General features: G+C 41.2%; 1 protein-coding gene and 1 pseudogene across 4 annotated transcripts in view; both read right to left on the reverse strand.

Moving 5' to 3' along the window:
- The window catches only part of TJP3 (tight junction protein 3), a 384,009-nt gene that overhangs the window by 256,817 nt on the left and 108,029 nt on the right, over positions 1-19,163 (reverse strand). For all 4 annotated transcript variants that reach the window (XM_073594320.1, XM_073594307.1, XM_073594328.1 and 1 more), the window contains one exon: positions 11,951-12,007. In XM_073594320.1, coding sequence (XP_073450421.1) covers positions 11,951-11,998 — 48 coding nt within the window. In that variant the 5' untranslated portion in view covers positions 11,999-12,007. The remainder of the gene's footprint in view (positions 1-11,950; positions 12,008-19,163) is intronic.
- Positions 4,880-4,998, reverse strand: LOC141125131 (5S ribosomal RNA; annotated as a pseudogene).

Here is a 19,163-nt window from a genome sequence, read left to right on the forward strand (position 1 = left end):
AACGACATAGAAAGATACCACAAGACATGGTCCCCCTGGCTCCATTTTAAGGTTTCAACAAAGTACGATCATTTGATGAGTAGTTAACGCTCTAATGGGCAAAAGCTTCTTGCTCTCCCCTGGCCACGCCCTGGCGTAATGCGGCGACCAGAGACATTACCATCTCACAGGCAATCCTTTTTCTTTTTATTTCTATACCTCCTTTCTTTCCTTCCCTCTACCATTTCTTTCCTATTCATATATATTGAAATCTCTCAGAGAACTCAGAGCTAATTGACTGTTATGTTCTATGTTATACAAACTTAGTTAGTTCCGAACACCCAGCTGGGTGAGGCAATTGAAAACCTCAAACGAGATCTCATTCCTACACACCTCCAGTTTGGGCAGTACAACACCATAATACATAGACTAACTGCTGCAACCCAGTCTGGTAGATAGCCTGTACACCTGATGTTTATTCGATGTTATGTACATGTGTACCAGATTGATACTGCAATGTGGCTTTGATCCTTTTGAAGTACATCACGGGACACAGAGCCATAGTAGTTACTATGAGGGTTATAGGCCACCTTCAGTGATGAACACTGGCACGCCCTAAGATAAAAAGTGCACTCCCTATATAACCCCTCCCACTACTGGGAGGATCTCAGTTTTGAAGCAAAGCAACACATATGTATACCAAAGAAGGGAGGGACCTCTGTGTTCCATGATGTACTTCAAAGAAAAGGATTTTACAGGTAAGCCGTTTTAAAAATCCTATTTTCTTATCGTACATCACGGGACACAGAGCCATAGTAGTTACTATGTGGGATATCCCATAGCAATGCCAACTGAAGGGAAGCAGACACAACAAAAAGTAGGGCAATAAGACTAGACTAGAGGACTTGTACTGCAGCCTGCAGTACACCGCGCCCAAAGGCGATATCCTCATGACCTTTTACATCTATTTGATAGAATCTGGTAAATGTATAGACTGAAGACCAAGTTGCGGCCTTGCAGATTTGAGCCATGGAGACTTGGTGATACACTGCCCAGGAAGCACAAAGAGCCCTAGAGAAGTGCGTCTTGATTCGAGAGGGTGGAAATCCACCTCTTTAAACCATAAGCTTCAACGATTACTTGTCGAATCTATTTAGAAAAGAAGATTTTGATGCTTCCTGTCCTCTTTTAGGACCTTCAGGCAACACGAACGAAATCATCTGTTTTCTGAATCTGAGCAATCGCCTTTAAGTAGACATTGACTGCTCTCACCACATCAAAAAAAAAAAAAGTAGTGATTTTTTTCTTCCAAAGGGTTCTGGAAAAAAGATGGTAGAACAATATCCTGGGTTAGATAAAAACCTGATACTACCTTTGGTAAAAAGTTAGGATGAGGACGCAATACTACCTTATCCTTGTGAACAATAAAGATATGGCGCTTTACAAGAAAGAGCAGCCAATACTGATATCCTTCTTGCAGCAGATATGGCTACCAGAAAAAAATAGTTTCCTTGTCAGAAAAAGGACCAAGGGAATATGTTGTATCGGCCCAAAAAAAGGCTGTTTTGTAATGCCGACAAAACTAAATTCAAGTCCTAAGGGTCCAGGGGTTACTTAACCGGAGAGTAAGCCGTGTTACCCCCTGAACAAAGTTATGGACCAAAGAATGTGAAGCAAGTGGTCGTTGAAATAATACCGAGACCTGTCCTTAGAAAGCACTCAAGGCCAGCTTTATTTCTCACCCCATCTGCAGAAAAATCAAGGACTCTAATTTGACTTATTTCCTGGGGTGCAGCTCCTGGTTTCACACCAGGAGACATATGTTTCCCAGACTCCATAATATATAACCATGGAGGCCAGCTCTGCATCAACCAAGGTAGAAAACTACCGAACCTGACAGCTCACGCTTCTTCAGAGTGTGGGCCTAAATAGCTAAACCGTTAAATGTAGCGTTTGTAAAGTAGGATGGAACTCCAGACCTTGCGAGAGAAGGTCTGGCCGTGAAGGTAGGGTCCATGGGTTTCCTACTGCCATCTCTACGATCACTGCATAACAAGATTTGCTGGACCCCGCTGGGGATCACAAGAATCAACCACTTACCTTCCTGCTTGATCCTGTGAAGAAGTCGTGAATGCAGGCAGAATAGGAGTGTAAGCACAAATCAGTGAGAACCGATTCCACGGGAATAGCAAGGCATCCATTCTGCATGCTAGTGGATCCTTTGTTCTTGACCCCCTCATATTTTCATATATTACCGGGATGGAAGCAATTGGTTATATGGGATTGTTAGTGTTCCCCTACCCTCCCTGTGTGAGGTATGCCCTTACTTATAGGGTACCACCATGTATAGGATACTGAATATAAGTGTGTATATATGTGTATATATATATATATATATATATATATATATATATATATATATATATATATATATATATATATATATATATATATATATATACACATACATACATACACACACACACATATACACACACACACACACACACACTGTATTTATTGGCATATAACACTCACTTGGGTGCAAATAGTGCGTGCGTGTTATACGCCAATACTTCAGTTTTAGCTGCCTCGGAGGGGACAGGGAGAGGGGGCAGGACGAGCACTGTCAGATTACATACAGTGAGAATCTCCTGTTTACTTGGCGGCCTCTGTAATAGGAACTCCTGTCCCGCCATTGGACCACTGTTCTGTCTATCATAGGAGATTCTCACTGTATGTAATCTGTCGGCGCTCGTCCCGCCCCCCTCCCTGTCCCCTCTGGGCCGCAGATGGGCGTCGATCAGGCTGCACTGAAGGCAATGGTGAGGCTGCTGCATTGATGGCAATGGTGAGGCTGCATTGATGTGGACTGATGAGGCTGCATTGATGGCACTTGTGAGGCTGCAGATGGGCATTGATCAGGCTGCACTGATGGCAATGGTGAGGCTGCAGATGGGCACTGACCCTTATTTTACTTCAAAGTTCCTTATTTAAAATTTAAGTTTTTTTCCTGAAACTTCCCTCTTAAAATGAATGTGCGTGTTATACGCCTGTGCGTGTTATACGCCGATAAATACGGTATATATTTATTTATTTAGTGCAGTTGTGGACATATTGTTTATTTTATTAGTTGTTTATTAGTTTATTTTTCAACTTTTATAGGCAGCATCTTGGTTACCAATTCCATACCCCACATGGCTTTTTTTGTACAGATGCCCTAGGCACACTCTCCACCTGGCCAGCATCCGTGCCTTGTGTGCGGTGATTGGGCGTTTGGGCGGTGCTGGGCTCTCCTCTCTGCGGGAGCTGCGATGCACCAGTGGGTCCTCCCTTCCTCCCCATCCACTTTCTGCGCATCGGCGCCACGTAACTTGTGCGTGTGACGCAAGTTTCTGGCGTCACCGCGTCGACGTTTAGTGCTTCTATCTCGGTGTCCCCATGGAGGAGCCTTTTCGCGCCAACTGCTGGTGTATACTCGGTTCAAGTGCGGCGGCTCCTCCTTTGCGTCACCCACGTGGCGTTGGCGGCATATTTATATACCCTCCACTTAGAGCTGGCTGTGAACATGGCCAGTCTCTTTCTGGGGTCATTGCACACCAGCCCTGCATTACACGTTCGGCTGGTGGTGCTTCTAGATGCCACATTTGGGTAGGTTTGTCGTCTCCTCTTTTTCTCCTCCTGTATTGTTCCGTTTTCTCTTGGTTAAGGTGTCTATTTCTTTGGTAATCTTGCCTCATTAACACTTATTAGTTTCTTGTCACTTTCTTTCATTTGTCATTTTTCACGCACTAGTCGCTATCACACTCTTACCTTATTTTGGTTACTTTTACATTTACGCCAATGTCACACACTTTTAGGCATAGATCCCTTTACACATACACTTATTTATATTATCATCTCTTTTGGAGCTCACTGGGTTCATAATTTATTATTCAACTATTACTATCTATAAAATACTATTACAAACCATACATACACCTAATAGAATATAATATTTTGTTTCCACTACAACACATTCCCGCTTGCGGACACACTCTGCCCCATATTGTTCCTTTCCTCCTGCCCGATGTTGCCTCTATACTTATGCCGCCTCGGCTCCCGTGGAGAGGCTATGTCCCTGGCCCACCTTGCGCCCACCACCGCGCACTGTACTTGCTGCCTGAGTTATATAATGAATTTTTTACTGTATATGAAATGAATACTTTTTTATTGTCTGTTATTTATTACAATCAATAAACATTTCATAATGTAATTCAAATATGGTCTTTTTTAACTTCACTACCCAAGCGCTTCATTTAAAGTCCCAACTTCCCTTTTATTTTCATTTTGACACAAAGATGTCGATCTTTTTTGTTGATTCTGGACGCAAACAGATCTATGTCTGGGATCCCCCATCCTTGACATATTGAAAGGAATATATCGGGGTGAAGGAACCATTCTCCCAGGAACAACTGCTGGTGACTCAAGTAGTCTGCCTGCCAACTTTCTAATCCTAGAATGAAAACTGCCGGTAGGCAAAAGTACATTGTTTTCTGCACAAGATAGGATAAGATTCGCCTTTCTCTGGGCCGCACAACTTCTTGTGCCCCTCTGGTGATTAATATAGGCCATTGCTGTGGCATACACGGATTGAATCCTAGCAGGACAATACCTTAAACTGAACGTTCTGGCCCTCAGGACCAAGTGTTCTGCCTGAATCTCTAAAAAGTTAATGGGAAAGGCCAGTTCTGATCTAGGCCACTTCTCTTGGACAGCTGCCTCTTTCAGGACTGCCCCCCCAACTTATACAACAAAAGGTTGGCGTATGTTGCTACTATTTCCCAGGTAACTGAAGGAAGGATTTTCCCCTTGGCAGACTTTTTGGATGTAAACCATAAACTGAGGCTCCGGGGGACCCAGCCTACAGCACCTGGTATTTTCAGGTGGCCTTTCATCCGGGTACTAACCAGGCCCGACCCTGCTTAGCCTCCAAGATCAGATGAAATAGAGCGCTCTCAGGGTGACATGGCCGCAGTCTTTGGAGTCAGACACATTGGGAATGTAGAGCTTGAACGCTGTTAAAAGCAGATAGGGTACTGTTTTGCAGCAGTCTAGAATGAGACTAAGCATAAGGAACGGCCTTCGAATGAAACCACCATCTTTCCCGACAACCTCATGCAAAGTTGAATAGGAGAAAATCATCTTGCTTCGATTACCTAAATCAGTTCCTTTATGGCGCTGATCTTAGCCTGGGGTACAAATACCCTTTTCTGGGTGTACCTATGATCAGACTCAAGTATTTTCTTCATGGTTTTAAAGAAGATTCCTCCTAGGTTGAGAATCCGACCTAGATATTCCAGGTAGTTGAATGCGGTGACCATACTTTGGTCTAAGCGGGCTACCGACTGTTCTAACAAGAACAGATTGACTAGGTAAACCATAATCGTTATACCTTGGGCCCTCAATCTGGCTAGAAAAGGAGCCAGAAACTTTGTACTCGAGGTGCAGAAGCTAGATCAGAAAGCAGAGCTACACACTGATAATGAAGATTTTCCACTTTAAAAGAAAATATTACTAGGGAGCGAGGAAATAGGCATATGGAGATATGCATCTTTGACGAAGAAGTTGTTCTCCTCCTTGTAGGATGGAGATAACATTAGATTGACTTCATGCAAAAAAGAGATTATATTCAAGAATTGAACTTTAGATCTTTTGAGATCCAGAATGTCCATTTGGATTTAACCAAACCCCAACCTCTGCTCTTACATGGGGGCCATCATGAATACTTTTTTGCCAAAAGATGGCCCAATGCTTGAGAGAAAGATTTTTTTTTCTCTGGATCCTTAGTAACGTTTGATCTGAGAAAATGAGGAGACGGAAACTCTTGGGACTTTGTACGTTTGGAGCTATTGAGGAAGTCCCCCATTTGTCTTGACACTCCTTTTGTCAGATCCCAAATAACTGCAGAAAAAAATTCTCCTTATTGAGCAAACGGGGGTACCTCTTCATAAAGAGGCTTCAGTACCTTGTAGGTTTCCTCCCCTAAAACCAATTTTGTTCCTGGGATTAACCCTGAGGATTACCCTTTGAACCTGATGGCAGAAGCAGTCCGACTGCCTGGAGGCTGATGCCACTGGCACAGAAGAAGGAGCTTTGAAAAAAAAAATTAATTTACTCCTTCACTTAAATGACAAAAGGGTAGCTTTCTTTCTAAAGATTCTTTGGCTAGATCATCCAAAATATCCCCAGACAGCTGTTTCACCGCAAAAAGGAAGACAGGAGCTTCTTGCATGACGCTTAGCGAAGGGCACAAGGCCTAAAGGAGAGTCTGTCATAGCAACTATTGCAAACATAAAGCTGCCTCCTTGACCTGCTGAGCAGGATAACCTTGAACACCTGTTTAAACTGGTTTCTCAACGATTAACCAATTACTGTCAGCACAGGCTGAGACACTCAACCTGCCAGAGAAAAAAGCTTTTAATAGGAATTCCAACCTTTTATCCATTGGATCCCTAAGTATTTGAGTATTGTCTGCTTTGTGAGTAAGTCAAACTCACAAAAGGATATAGTAGCTTTAACTGCTTATATACACCCCACTTAGTGAATTTTCTCTACCATAGGATAATGCGTAAAAAACTTTTAGAAGGAAAATAATGCTTATCTGGGTAATCCTCCAGATACAAAAAAATGTTTCCAAGAATGGACAGGAAAAAGCATGCACAGCTTGAGGAGGCTTTAGCGAACCCAAACATTCAGTTAAGGGTACATAAATGTGGAGCGGATCATTCAGCAAGAAACTGTACCATCAATCTACAGATTGTGAACGCTGACTTTCCTGCATTTGACACCTCAAAAGAGGAGTCATCAGCCTCACCACGGTCCCCTGAGGGAAAAGTCTTCTCCTGCCCCTAGTTCCTCAGTCTGAGGGTCCTAGGAAAATGCAAGAGAACCTGTCGCATCTTGACCACACTGGGATGCGATTAAAGTCGCTAAACTTTTTATTTTTATTTTTTTTTAAACCTACCATGACTGAGGAAAAAGAGTAAAAAACAGGGGCTTTAGCGTTGAAAACAGTTGCAAATATTTCATGACCCTCGATGCTCACTCTGACCAGCCACCTCCTCTCAGGGAAGGATGCCATTTGTAGACTAGGTTTTCCAGAGCTTGAGGGAGAACCTTTTAGCTCCTTTTTTGGGAGTGTTTCAACTCCCCCTTCTGAACATAACCCAAGCAGAGGTATTCCAGAAGAAATCGCATCGATTGCTTGAGCAATAGTCAGCCACTGCTGCTGCTATTAATGCTCAGCCTGATGCAATAGTACATGTGTCAAAAAGAATGCTTGTGTCACCAACCTCTTACATACCCCTCTACGCTCTTGCGTCCCTCCACCAGCTTAAGCAGTATTAAAGGTGGTTTAAAAAACACATGTCTGGAGAAGAGAAAAGACCCCCCCAGACTTACCGGAGGTCTGCTGCTAGCTGGAGAGGAAAGAAGCCTGCTGCTCCAACGCAGCGTGTCTCTTGAGGAAGCATGAGAAGGTAATTGCTCCATACAGCACCCAGTGGTGACACCTAGGCATGACAACATTTACTAATTAAAGGAGACATTTCATAAGAAAATTTTAAAAACTTCTTAGAAAACTCCACTTCCCTTTCCCGCCGCAGGGTTTACTGTGGTAAAACCAACAGACCCAATCTTCACCCTTCACAGTAGGTTCCATTAACAAACCTTCAGGAGTCGGGGAAACCCACAATCCTGGACATGTAATAGCATAATAGCACCACTGCCAGTAAAACTTCATGGCCTTAAAACCGAAAGTTCTGGATCCCGGGGTCCAGCTCTCTAAAAAGAGTGTTTACAAGCAAAGACCTCGTTTCTTCAGACACGGTGTCCGGGTACCATTCAATTCGGCCTAAAAGACACCTTGAATGGATCCGGTTGCATAGTTAGCCCCAGCAAGGATTGATCCAGTGCAGCTCAACACAGCACATCTTCACTCGTGACCAACACCTTAGACACTAGCAAAAAAACTGAGATACTCCCAGTAGTGGGAAGGGTTATATAGGAAGTGCACTTTTTATCTTAGGGCATGCCCGTGTCCATCACCTGAAGGTGGCCTATAACCCATATAGTAACTACTATGGCTCTGTGTCCCAAGATGTACAATAAGAAAAACATTTTTTGAAAACAGGTAATTTTTCTCCTTTATTGATACGTGCCAATGAGGCAGCACTGATGGGCACCGATAGGCCGCACTGATATGCACTTGTAGGTGGCACTGGAGGGCACTGCATAGCAGCAGGTCCTTCTCCCTGCTCGTGACCGATGTCCCTCCGTCAGAAGCCGGTGATCAGCTTTTTTTCCCCTCATGCTTTTAGCGCGAGGGAAAAAAATTAAAAAAATAAATAATAAAAAAAAAAGGATATTACCGATCTTCTGTTTACATCATGTGATCAGCTGTCACTGGCTGACAGCTGATCACGTGGCAAGGGGCTCCCGTTCTGTACAATGGAACCGTTCTAATCGGAGCGACGCAAGTCGCTCCGACTTAGAAGAAAGGTTCCTGTACTACTTTGGGGGCGACTTGCATAGACTTCTATACAGAAGTCGTCTTGCAAGTCGCCGTGGCAGTCGTGTGCAGGTCGCCTCGGTGAGGCGACCTGCAAGTCGTGCCGCTTCTAGTGTGAACCGGCTCTACAAACGTCAGGTTTCTGTAATGTAAACAAATGAGACAAAGAAATGATTGCAGAACTTTTTCCACCTTTAAATGTGACCTATAAACTGTACAACTCAGATGAACAACAAAGTGAAATCTTTTAGGTGGAGAGAAGTAAAAATAAGATGGATGCACAAGTGTGCACACCCTTAAACTAATACTTTGTTGAAGCACCTTTTGATTTTATTACAGCACTCAGTCTTTTTGGCTGTGAGTCTATCAGCATGGCACATCATGACTTGGCAATATTTGCCCACTCTTCTTTGCAAACACTCCAAATCTGTCAGATTGCGAGGGCATCTCCTAAGCACAGCCCTCTTCAGATCACCCCACAGATTTTCAATCGGATTCAGGTCTGGGCTCTGGCTGAGCCATTCCAAAACTTGAATCCTATTCTGGTGAAGCCATCCCTTTGTTGATTTGGATGTATGCTTTGGGTATTTGTCATGCTGAAAGATTCCTCTTCATGCTCAGCCTTCTAGCAGAAGCCTGAAGGTTTTGTGTCAATATTGACTAGTATTTGAAACTGTTCATAATTCCCTCTACCTTGACTAAGGCCCCTTCCAGCTGAAGAAAAATAGTCCCAAAGCATGCTGCCGCCACCACCATTCTTCACTGTAGGTATGGTGTTCTTTTGGTGATGTGCAGTGTGGTTTTTGCGCAAAACATATCTTTGGGAATTTAGGGCTAAAAAGTTCAACCTTGGTTTCAGACTGTAACACATTTACCCACGTGCTTCTGGGAGACTTCAGATTTATTTTTGCAAGATTTACCCGAGCTTGGAGGTTTTTCTTCGTAAGAAAAAGGCTTCCATCTTGCCACTCTACCCCACAGCCCAGACATATTAAGAATACGGGAGATTGCTGTCACATGTACCACACAGCCAGTACTTGCCAGATATTCCTGCAGCTTCTTTATTAAGGCTGTAGGCCTCTTAGCAGCCTCCCTGACCAGTTTTCTTCTCGTCTGTTCATCAATTTTAGAGGGACGTCCAGTTCTTGGTAAGGTCACTGTTGTGCCATATTTTTCTCCACTTGATGACTGTCTTAACTGTGTTCCAGGGTATATCTAATGCCTTAGAAATTCTTCTGTATACTTCTCCTGACTGATACTTTTTTAAAATGAGATCCCTCTGATGCTGTAGGATGCGACTAAGAAAATTTCAGGAAATACCTACTAGAACAGCTGGACTTTATTTGCGGTTAACCAGAGGCACTTTAAATGATGGCAGGTGTGTACTGACTCCTATTTAATAGGAGTTTGAACGTGATTGCTTAATTCTGAACACCGCTACATCCCCAGTTATAAGAACACTTATGCAACTACAATATTTTAATTTTTTACTTTGGTTAAAGAACCAATCAAGATAATGAAATAGATAACCAATAAATTCACAATAAAAACAAAATAAGTAAAAACATAACTTTGTATTTATACACTGCACCCGATGAAGCTATATATCTATCTGTACCCAAAAAAATAAATAGTAACACTGTTTACAAAAGTTACAATGAAACCAAAGAATACAACGTTTAGTTTATTTTGTCTTCATTGAACTGGTTCCCACTGGTACTTGGAGAGCTGTACTGACTTTAGTTTCTGGCAGATTGTTACCTTTGTGGTTGAACTGATAAAAGAAACATTGGGGGAGATTTAATAAAACTGGTGCAACTGTGAATAGTAACCAATCTGCTTCTAGGTTGTCAAAGCTTAATTGAACAAGCTTAACTTAGAAGCTGATTGGTTATTATGTACAGCTGCATGTATGCACCAGTTTTAGTAAATCTTCCCCAGTGGACTGGATTCAGCTTGGCATGGAATGCGATTAAAGTGGTTGTTAACCCATTTTTATTAAATGCTTCCATCCTCTCTGCACCATTATAATAATTGTCCCTGTGTTCTGTAAAAAAAACTGCCCAACTGTACCTATATGAGTGCGGCTCCCGACGCTCAGCTGATTCCTCTCCTCGGCTCACAGCTGCAGTGGGCGGAGCCGAGGCCGCCCAGTGACGTCAGCCTGAGAGGAGGGGGAAGAGGAGAGAGACAGTGCCGACAATCAGCTGAACGGCGGGAGCCGCGCTCATATAGGTACAAATCGGGCAGTTTATTTACACAACACAGGTACAATTATTATAATGGTGCAGAGAGGATGAGAGCATTTAATAGCTGATATAAGCGCAGATAGAGCAGCAGGAGCTGGGTTGGGGGGTGGCCACTGGTACGAGCAGAGACAGGCAGAGAGGGCAGGGGGGAGAAGGACACAGGGGACAGATAGCAGGCTGCAGCTGACGGAATCACGCAAACAGACCACAGTGTCAGGACTCAGCAGCCATGATTATCGTGGTCAGTTTGCAGGGGGGAGTGTAAACCCAGGCAGGATCAGCCAGGTATTTTAGGTGATACGGGGGTCCAAATGACAAAGCACAGTGCTGTATAACATGCTTTAAGGGAACAGGATCTTTATTTTTTTTGGGGTTAAACGCTTTAAGTCCATGATCTATCAGAAAACCCAGATCCTTCTTAACCATTGACTCCCCCATATGCTCTCCTTCTAGAGAGTATGACGCATGTAGGTTTTAGCCCCAAGTGCTTAACTTTACATTTATCAACATTAAACCTCAAATGCCACACAGTTGCCCAATTATGAAGTGTCCTGAGTTTAGCTTGTAAATTGAAGACATTCTAACAAGGACATTATTCCTGTGCATAGCTTGGTGTCATCTGCAAACACTGAAATAGTTCTTTAATCCCAAACTCTTAAATTTTAACCTATTTAAAAAATATATAGAGTACCAACACTGAACCTTAGAGTACACCTGGCATCTGTGAATAAACTACATATCCCACAATGCAAGGGTCTAGTGTTCTTCAGGTGAAAGCTCACAGTAATTAGATTAGACCAAGCTGGCAGAGAAATTAACTGAGATCACCATGTAGTCTTTCATGACATTAGTACCCCTGAATTTATAATGCAACACAGAAGAAAGGGTTAGGCATGGATTGTGACCCAAAACAAGAAGTTGCCTGTTCCTTTAGAGAATAGGTACAAGCTAGGTGACCAAATACACGGACATAGGTGGATCAATCAGCCATGACACTACAAACTGCAGCCACAACACGTGAGCCTATCATTACACGGTAAGTCAAACAAATGACGCAGGGAATACGACTATACTAAGACCTATTTAAAAGAACAAAAACCATCTGAAAGTGTACAATGCCCATAACACAGCAAGGTAGTACAAACCGAAACTCATCCTACAAATTACTTACCCGGTTCAGTGTAACAGTATACTGCTCCCATATCATCATCTCCTCCATCTTAGGAACCTAGAAGAAAACAAGGGTGAAAATCATTTTTACATAAACATAGCATGTAGCTTTACAATAAAGAGCTGTTTAACCCACCAATGAGTATCCTTTTACCAGTCTGATATCTAACATTGATAAACTTTATACATGGCCCCATCTCCACTTGACTGACAAGACCACTTATACAAAAGCCAAAATCACCTTCCTAGTTCAGGCCTGTTGAGCTATAAACATACTGAAGAGGCAACAACCAGATAATGTCCATCAACTTCTTCCACATGTGCCTGATAGAGAAAAACAGCATCATCTTTTTTCTTAAAAGCTTAAAAAACGGAAAAAAAAAAAAAACACTTTAATAAAATGATGTTGTAAAGAACCCAAGTACATAGTTTGGGCATTTTATTATTATTCCTTTTGTGGAAAGAAGCACCTTCTATGATCTGCACTGTGAGTGACAACAATGTAGTTAATTGCTATTACTGTAATCCCAACACTATCTCTGTAGCAAAAAATAAAAATTATATACAGTGCCTTGAAAAACGTCCACATTTTGTCATGTTACAACCCAAACACATAAATGTATTTTATTGGGATTCTATGTGATAGACCAACACAAAGTGTCACATATTTGTGTAGTGGAAGAAAAATTATATTTTTTAAACATTTTGAAAACCATTTAACTGAAAAACGTGGCGTGCATTTGTATTCAGCCCCCTTTACTCTGATAGCCTCTATGACAGGTACTCGTATATAGAGAATCTCTTTTAAATGTGTTTAGGTTTATTACATCATGGTTTCTGGGACTGTGATGGTTAACAATATAAAGGGTGCAGTGTTCCAATTTTACAGGACAGGTGCTGGATGTATCCTAAATCACTCTCCCTTTATATGCACCCTGTTGACCATCTATTAACCAGCTATGAGTAAGCATCAGTAGATGTGAAACGTGTTAGCTGTTATTCCTGTATTTTCCACCTCTGATGTAACCCACGTTCGATTTTTATATTTTTGCTACAATAAAGAGGTTTGATTTTTCACTGAGTGCGGCCATCCAGAATCATCTTTTTCCCCTTTACTCTGATACCCCTAACTAAAATCTAGTGCAGGGGTACGCAAACTCGGCCCTCCAGCTGCGGTGAAACTACAAGTCCCATGAGACATTGCAAGACCCTGACAAACACAGGCATGATGGGATTTGTAGTTTCACCACAGATGGAGTGCCGAGGTTGCCTAGTGGAACCAATTGCCTTCAGAAGTCACCTAATATTAGTAAATAGGGTCCACCTGTAATTTAATTTCAGTATAAATACATACAGCTGTTCTGTGAAGCCCTCATAGGTTTGTTAGAGAACCTTAGTGAGCAAACAGCATCATGAAGGACAAGAAATACATCAGAAAGGTCAGGGATAAAGCTGTGGATAAGTTTAAAGCAGGGTTAGGTTATTAAAAATAATAATAATAATAATAATATCCCAAGCTTTAAACATCTCACAGAGCACTGTTCAAACCATCATCTGAAAATGGAGTGTATGGCACAACTGCAAACCTACCAAAGACACGGCAGTCCACCTAAACTAACAGGCTGGGAAAGGAGAGCATTAATCAGGAAAGCAGCCAAGAGGCCCATGGTAACTCTGGAGGAGCTAGAGGTCCACAGCTCAGGTGGGAGAATCTGTCCACAGGACAACTATTAATTGTGCACTCCACAGATCTGCCCTTTATGGAAGAGTGGCAAGAAGAAAGCCATTGTTGAAAGAAAACCATAAGAAGTCCCTTTTGCAGTTTGTGAGAAGCCATGTGGGGGACACAGCAAACATGTGGAAGCAGGTTTTCTGGTCAGATGAGACTAAAATTGAACATTTTGGCCTAAAAGCAAAACGCTATGTGTGGTGGAAAATTAAACACTGCACATCACCCTGGACACACCATCCCCACCCTAAAACATGGGACAGGGAAGCTGGTCAGAGTTGATGTGAAGATGGATGGAGCCAAATACAGGGCAATCTTACAAGAAAACCTGTTATGCCCCGTACACACGGTCGGACATTGATCGGACATTCCGACAACAAAATCCATGGATTTTTTCTGACGGATGTTGGCTCAAACTTGTCTTGCATACACACGGTCACACAAAGTTGTCGGAAAATCCGATCATTCTGAACACGGTGACGTAAAACACGTACGTCAGGACTATAAACGGGGCAGTAGCCAATAGCTTTTGTCTCTTAATTTATTCTGAGCATGCGTGGCACTTTGTGCGTTGGATTTGTATACACACGATCAGAATTTCAATAACGGATTTTGTTGTCGGAAAATTTTATAGCAAGCTCTCAAACTTTGTGTGTCGGAAATTCCGATGGAAAATGTGTGATGGAGCCCACACATGGTCAGAATTTCCGACAACAAGGTCCTATCACACATTTTCCGTCGGAAAATCCGACCGTGTGTACAGGGTATTAGACTATGCAAAAGACTTGAGACTGGAGTATCACCTTCCAGCAGGACAACGACCCTAAACATACAGCCAGCGCTACAATGCAATGGTTTAGATCATTGCATATTCATGTGTTAGAATGTCTAGACCTATATTCAATTAAGAATCTGTGGCAAGACATGAAAATTGCTGTTCACAGATGCTCTCCATCCAATATGACAGAGCTTGAGCTATTTTGCAAAGAAGAATGGGCAAAAATGTCACTCTAGATGTGCAAAGCTGGCAGAGACATACCCAAAAAGACTTGCAGCTGTAATTGCAGGGAAAGGTGGTTCTACAAAAGTATTGACTCAGAGGGGCTATATACAAATGCACGCCACACTTTTCAAATATTTGTGAAATCCTTTTAAAACCAGTCATAAATTTTCATTCCACTAAACAATTGTGTGCCACTTTGTTATAGTCTATAACATAAAAACCCAATAAAATACATTTAAGTTTTTGGTTGTAGCATGAAAAAAATGTGGAAAATTTCAAGGGGTATGAATACTTTTGAACATGAATACTTTTTCAAGACAATGAATATAAATAAAAAACTTAGGGATGCACCGAAACATATCGGCTGAAAATTGCATTTTCGGGACACATTGCCGAAAGAAAAAAAATTGCCAATAATGGCGCCGAAAATTGCACATGCGCAGCAGAGGTGCGCGCACCAACGTGTGACGTCACTGACGTTCCTCGTGGTTAAGATGCTGGACTCCGTGGCGCACGTTCGCCGTGGCGGAGACGCTGGAGTTCACTGTCGCTGGAGTTGGGAGCACTTCCCCGCGGACGTTCCTCCTGGTTGAGACGAGACAAGTTGAGACGCAGTTGTGACTTGGGAGACGGCTGCATACAGGGCTGCATTCGAGAGTGGGCACCGTCCCTCTTGGATGCCTACTATTACTACTATTCGCCGGTGAGCATTCTCTTTAAGTACTGACAGTGACAAACAATCCCTCTAGTACCAACTATATAATATGTATGTAATACAAACTTTGCTATAGAGATATTCAGCTGTATGTGATTGTGTACTTGACTTGTAGTATTATAGTTAGTTCTACTTCTACTGGTTCTTCTACTACTAAACAGGCCAGGTAATAAGTTATATATTTTATTTAGGTACTACTTTTACTACTTATATAGCGCCGTCAATTAATTTAGATAGCATTCCATTGTTCGTATGTTATATATTACACTGACAAGCACATGAATTTTTTTTAACGTGACTGACAGTATGCCGTTGCACCATGCAGCAATATATTACCAACCTACTGAATATTATATCTCACAAATAGTTTAATATATATTGGATTTGAATGCATGCCAACAGGCCAGGTAATAATTATAGTTTATTTAGGTACTACTTTTTTACTACTTATATAGCACCGTCAATTAATTTAGAAAGCATTCAGTTGTTCATATGTTATACTAATACTACACTGACAAGCGCATACATTTTTTTAAACATGACACAGTAAGCAGTTGCACTATGCAGCAAGCAATATACTACCTACTGAATATTATCTCACAAATATTAGCGCATGCAATCAAAATCAATATATATTCTTTGGTACACGTCAGATGTACTGCAGTGCAAGAGAGGTGCACTCACTGTTTAATATATATATATATATATATATATATATATATATATATATATATATATATATATATATATATATATATATATATATATATATATATATATATATATATATATATATCATTTTTTTTTTTTTTAGCAGAGACCCTAGAGAATAAAATTGTGGTTGTTGCAATATTTTATGTCACACTGTATTTGCGCAGCGGTTTTCAAATGCAATTTTTAAAAAAAAACTAAACAGTAAAGTTAGCCCAATTTTATTTTTTTGGATAATGTGAAAGAAGTTACACCGTGAGAATTGTGATCTTTATTCTAAGCAAAAAAAAAATCGTGATTCTCATTTTAGCCAGAATCGTGCAGCTCTACTGGAGACGGAGGCAATGCTGGAGAGGTGACATTAGAGCTGCATTATTCTTGCTAAAATGAGAATCAAGATTTTTTTTTTTGTTTGCTTGGAATAAAGATCACGATTCTCGCGGTGTAACATCTTAAACATTATACAAAAAAAATTGGGCTAACTTTATTGTTTGTGTTTGTTTTTTTTTTTTTTTTGTTTTTTATTAAAGTGTATTTATAAAAAAAAAAAAAAAAAAAAATCGCGTTGGAAAAACCGCTGTGCAAATACGGTGCAATATAAAATATTGCAACAACCACCATTTTATTTTCTAGGGTCTCTGCTAAAAAAAAAAAAAAAAAAAAAAACATGTTTGGGTGCTCCAAGTAATTTTCTAGCAGAAGATAATGATTTTTACTTGTAAGCAACAAATGTCATAAAAGGTTTGGTCTTTAAATTGTTAAACATCCTTCGAGTTCTTTCCTTTTTGATAAAAGAAGGAAAAGATACTTTGTTTCTGCTTATTTGTGTGTTGTAATAAAACTTGGCAAGCTGCCTGGATTTTTTTTAAACCAGCTTTTGAGGTTGTGGTTAGGTTTAGTTTTATTTTTATTTTTTTATAGCTGCCTGGGGTTTTGTTTTTTTAAAGTTGATTTTAGTCCCTACCCCCCCTCAGATTTCACTCCCACTATAGATCATTCTATGCTATTCTTTTATGCTACTAGAAAGGTGGACCATGTCTGCAGTGTGGAAATATTTGCAATCTGCAGTCTTTGCTCAGCAGAAAATTTCAAGAGGGGGTACAGTGCCAAGACATTTTTCAACAACAGGTTTGATACACCACCTGAAAACACGTCATCCAGTTCAGCATACAGAAAACAGTACGGCTTCCAAAAAGTGCCTCAGGGTGAGGCTCAACACCATCTGTGGCCACAGTCTTTGAAAAGGTTAAAAAAAAAATTACAAGTGACAGTCCCAAAGCTCGCAGCATTACAGATACAATTATGGAACTTATTGCATTAGACAACCAGCCATTCTCTGTTGTGGAGGACATTGGACTCCGTAGGCTCATGCAAGACATTGAGCCGCGTTACACAATATCAAGCAGACGCTACTTTGCAGATACCCGTCAACCTGAATTGTTTTGCAGCGTTAGAAAACATGTTCATGAGCTAATGACTACCGACATCATAGCAATCAGTTTTACTACTGACATTTGGAGTTCAGACATCAGTCCAACGAGCATGCTTAGCCTGACAGCGCACTGGATAGATGCCAAATTTCAATTGCAAAACATCCTACTTAACGCACGCGAGTTTGTTGGATCACATACAGCAGCAGCAATATCTGACGCTTTAAACCCATGCTTGACACACTGAGAAGTCTAAAGTGCATTTGATTGTCCGAGATAATGCGCGGAAGGCAATGGAGGACAGTGAACTTAAAAGCATACCGTGTATGGCACACACGCTACAACTGGCTGTGAATGAGGGATTACTGAGTCAGCGCATCATATTTGATATGTCTAAAAAGGAAGAAAAATTGTGGGTCACTTTAAGCATTCTCTGCTTGCTTATTCCAGATTACAAGCTTTGCAGATACAGTTTGGAATGCCACCGAAACGACTGCAAGATGTAGCCACTCGTTGGAACAGCACATACTATATGCTGCAAAGTCTTTTTGAACAAAAGCGTAATTTTAGCTGCATACATTGCAGATGACGAGCTGCCAGGAACATTGAGCGCACATCAGTGGATGTTAGTTGAAAATAACTTGTCTCTTCCATCTCCATTTGAACAGTTAACAAAAGAAATAAGCTCAGCTAATGCTTTTATTGCTGAAGTTATTACCTTGATTGCTGCACTGAAGCATCTGCTAGGAAAAAAAGAGGCAGAAACAGACCATGGTGTAAAAACGGCTAAAACCACTCTACTGGAGGCCGTTAACATCTGGTTTCAAGACACCGAATCCAACCCTCTGTACTGCATTTCAACAGTTCTAGATCCTCGATTTAAAAAGCATTATTTTATTTAATGTGGAGAAAAAGCAGCCTGCACGGGAAATGATACAGGCACAAATGGAGGCGATGGAAGCATCTGGTGAAGGAGTTTCGAGGTGTAGCACAGAGGAAAGTTTACCTGAGAAACGGTCGCATACAAGTGAAGTGGAACACACTCCCTCGATATCTGGATATGTTTGAAGAAATTTTACATGAACGCACCCTAGTCCATAGCAGTGCCACAACAACTGCAGCTATCCAACAGCTGGAGATTTCGCTGAACAGCCCATCGCAAAAAGCAACAATCCCCTTGAGTACTGGCACATCAACAAACAACGTTTTCCTTTGCTTGCACAGATTGCATGCAGATATTGAACTGCCCCAAGCACCAGTACAAAGAGTGAGAGACTATTCAGTCTAGCATATCTCATTCTTGATGAGAAGAGGAACCGTCTCTCCAGTGAGAAAGATGAACAACTTTTGTTCTTAAAGCAAAATCTGCCACTTTTACTCTAAAATAGATTTAGAAATCAATAGCACAGTCCAATTCATTTACTATGTTGAACATAGTAAATTAATTGGTATAGCTAGAGTCAGACTGTGCTATTGGACACAATTGGAACATAGTATGTTCCAATTGTCTAGTTGTGCCATTGGTTGTTCAATGTTCATTGTAGTTCTTGTACAGTTTTTTTTTTTGCGCTTCTTCAATTTAAGAGAACTCCAGCTTTTGAACTACTGTACACAGTTTGTTGTTGG

This window comes from Aquarana catesbeiana, linkage group LG01, assembly GCF_042186555.1.
Source record: "Aquarana catesbeiana isolate 2022-GZ linkage group LG01, ASM4218655v1, whole genome shotgun sequence".
In the NCBI taxonomy this organism is placed as follows: domain Eukaryota; kingdom Metazoa; phylum Chordata; class Amphibia; order Anura; family Ranidae; genus Aquarana; species Aquarana catesbeiana.